The 670-nt window shown below is 47.3% G+C and overlaps 1 protein-coding gene across 1 annotated transcript in view; it reads right to left on the bottom strand.

Annotated features, from left to right (window-relative positions):
- The window catches only part of MFN1 (mitofusin 1), a 24,484-nt gene extending 23,923 nt beyond the window's left edge, over positions 1–561 (bottom strand). The window contains exons 1-2 of the mRNA XM_009321706.1: positions 470–561; positions 158–279 (exon numbers count right to left, since the gene is read on the bottom strand). Of these exons, the coding sequence (XP_009319981.1) occupies positions 158–272 (115 nt within the window). The 5' untranslated portion in view covers positions 273–279; positions 470–561. The remainder of the gene's footprint in view (positions 1–157; positions 280–469) is intronic.
- Between the last annotated feature and the right edge of the window lie 109 nt (positions 562–670).

Raw genomic sequence — 670 nt, 5'->3', positions numbered from 1 at the left:
TTGAAATAAAACCAATGTCAAATGAAAAACGTGACTATTTCTGAGGGCATAGGCTTACACAAACAGCATACTGATATATATTGTAACGTACACTGTGCTACTGTAAAACATATTCAAAGCAACAGACAAGATCCTTGCGTTTAAGTCAAAAGCTAACCTTCCACAAAAGTTGCTCCCTCAGTGACATAGTCCAGCAGCTCGTCGAAGATGGCAGTGATTGTCTTTTTAGCCAGCACAAAGTGCTTCAGTGGAGAGACGGTAGCTTCTGCCATTATGCAACTGCAACGAAAGTTACATAAAGTGACCAAAACACTCCGCGCACCTGCGTACGTGAGAAGTTATACACTTCTCACCCAGTCATTTAAGAAAAAAAAAAAAACCAAACCCAAAACAAAACCAAAACTCTAAATCGCAACGAATGCCAGTAAGGTTAGTTTATGCTGGTTCTACTACCCTGACAAACTCTCACCTCTTCTCCTCCCCACACGCGCCGACAGCGGCTCACAAAGCTCGGGGACAGGTTTAAAACCGATTTGGTGCAGTCTGTTCTCGAAATAGGAGACTTTCCCCTCATAAAACGCGGCTCACAACCTCCCCGCCGCTTGGAGGTCAGCGCTGTCCCCTCGGCCCAGCGAGGACAGGCCCGCGGCTCCCTTCGGCCGCCCCGGCA

Source organism: Pygoscelis adeliae, unplaced genomic scaffold (assembly GCF_000699105.1).
Source record: "Pygoscelis adeliae isolate BGI_AS28 unplaced genomic scaffold, ASM69910v1 Scaffold223, whole genome shotgun sequence".
Lineage (NCBI taxonomy): Eukaryota > Metazoa > Chordata > Aves > Sphenisciformes > Spheniscidae > Pygoscelis > Pygoscelis adeliae.
The sequence above is the reverse complement of the archived record's forward strand: the minus strand, read 5'-3'. Positions and strand labels throughout refer to the sequence as shown.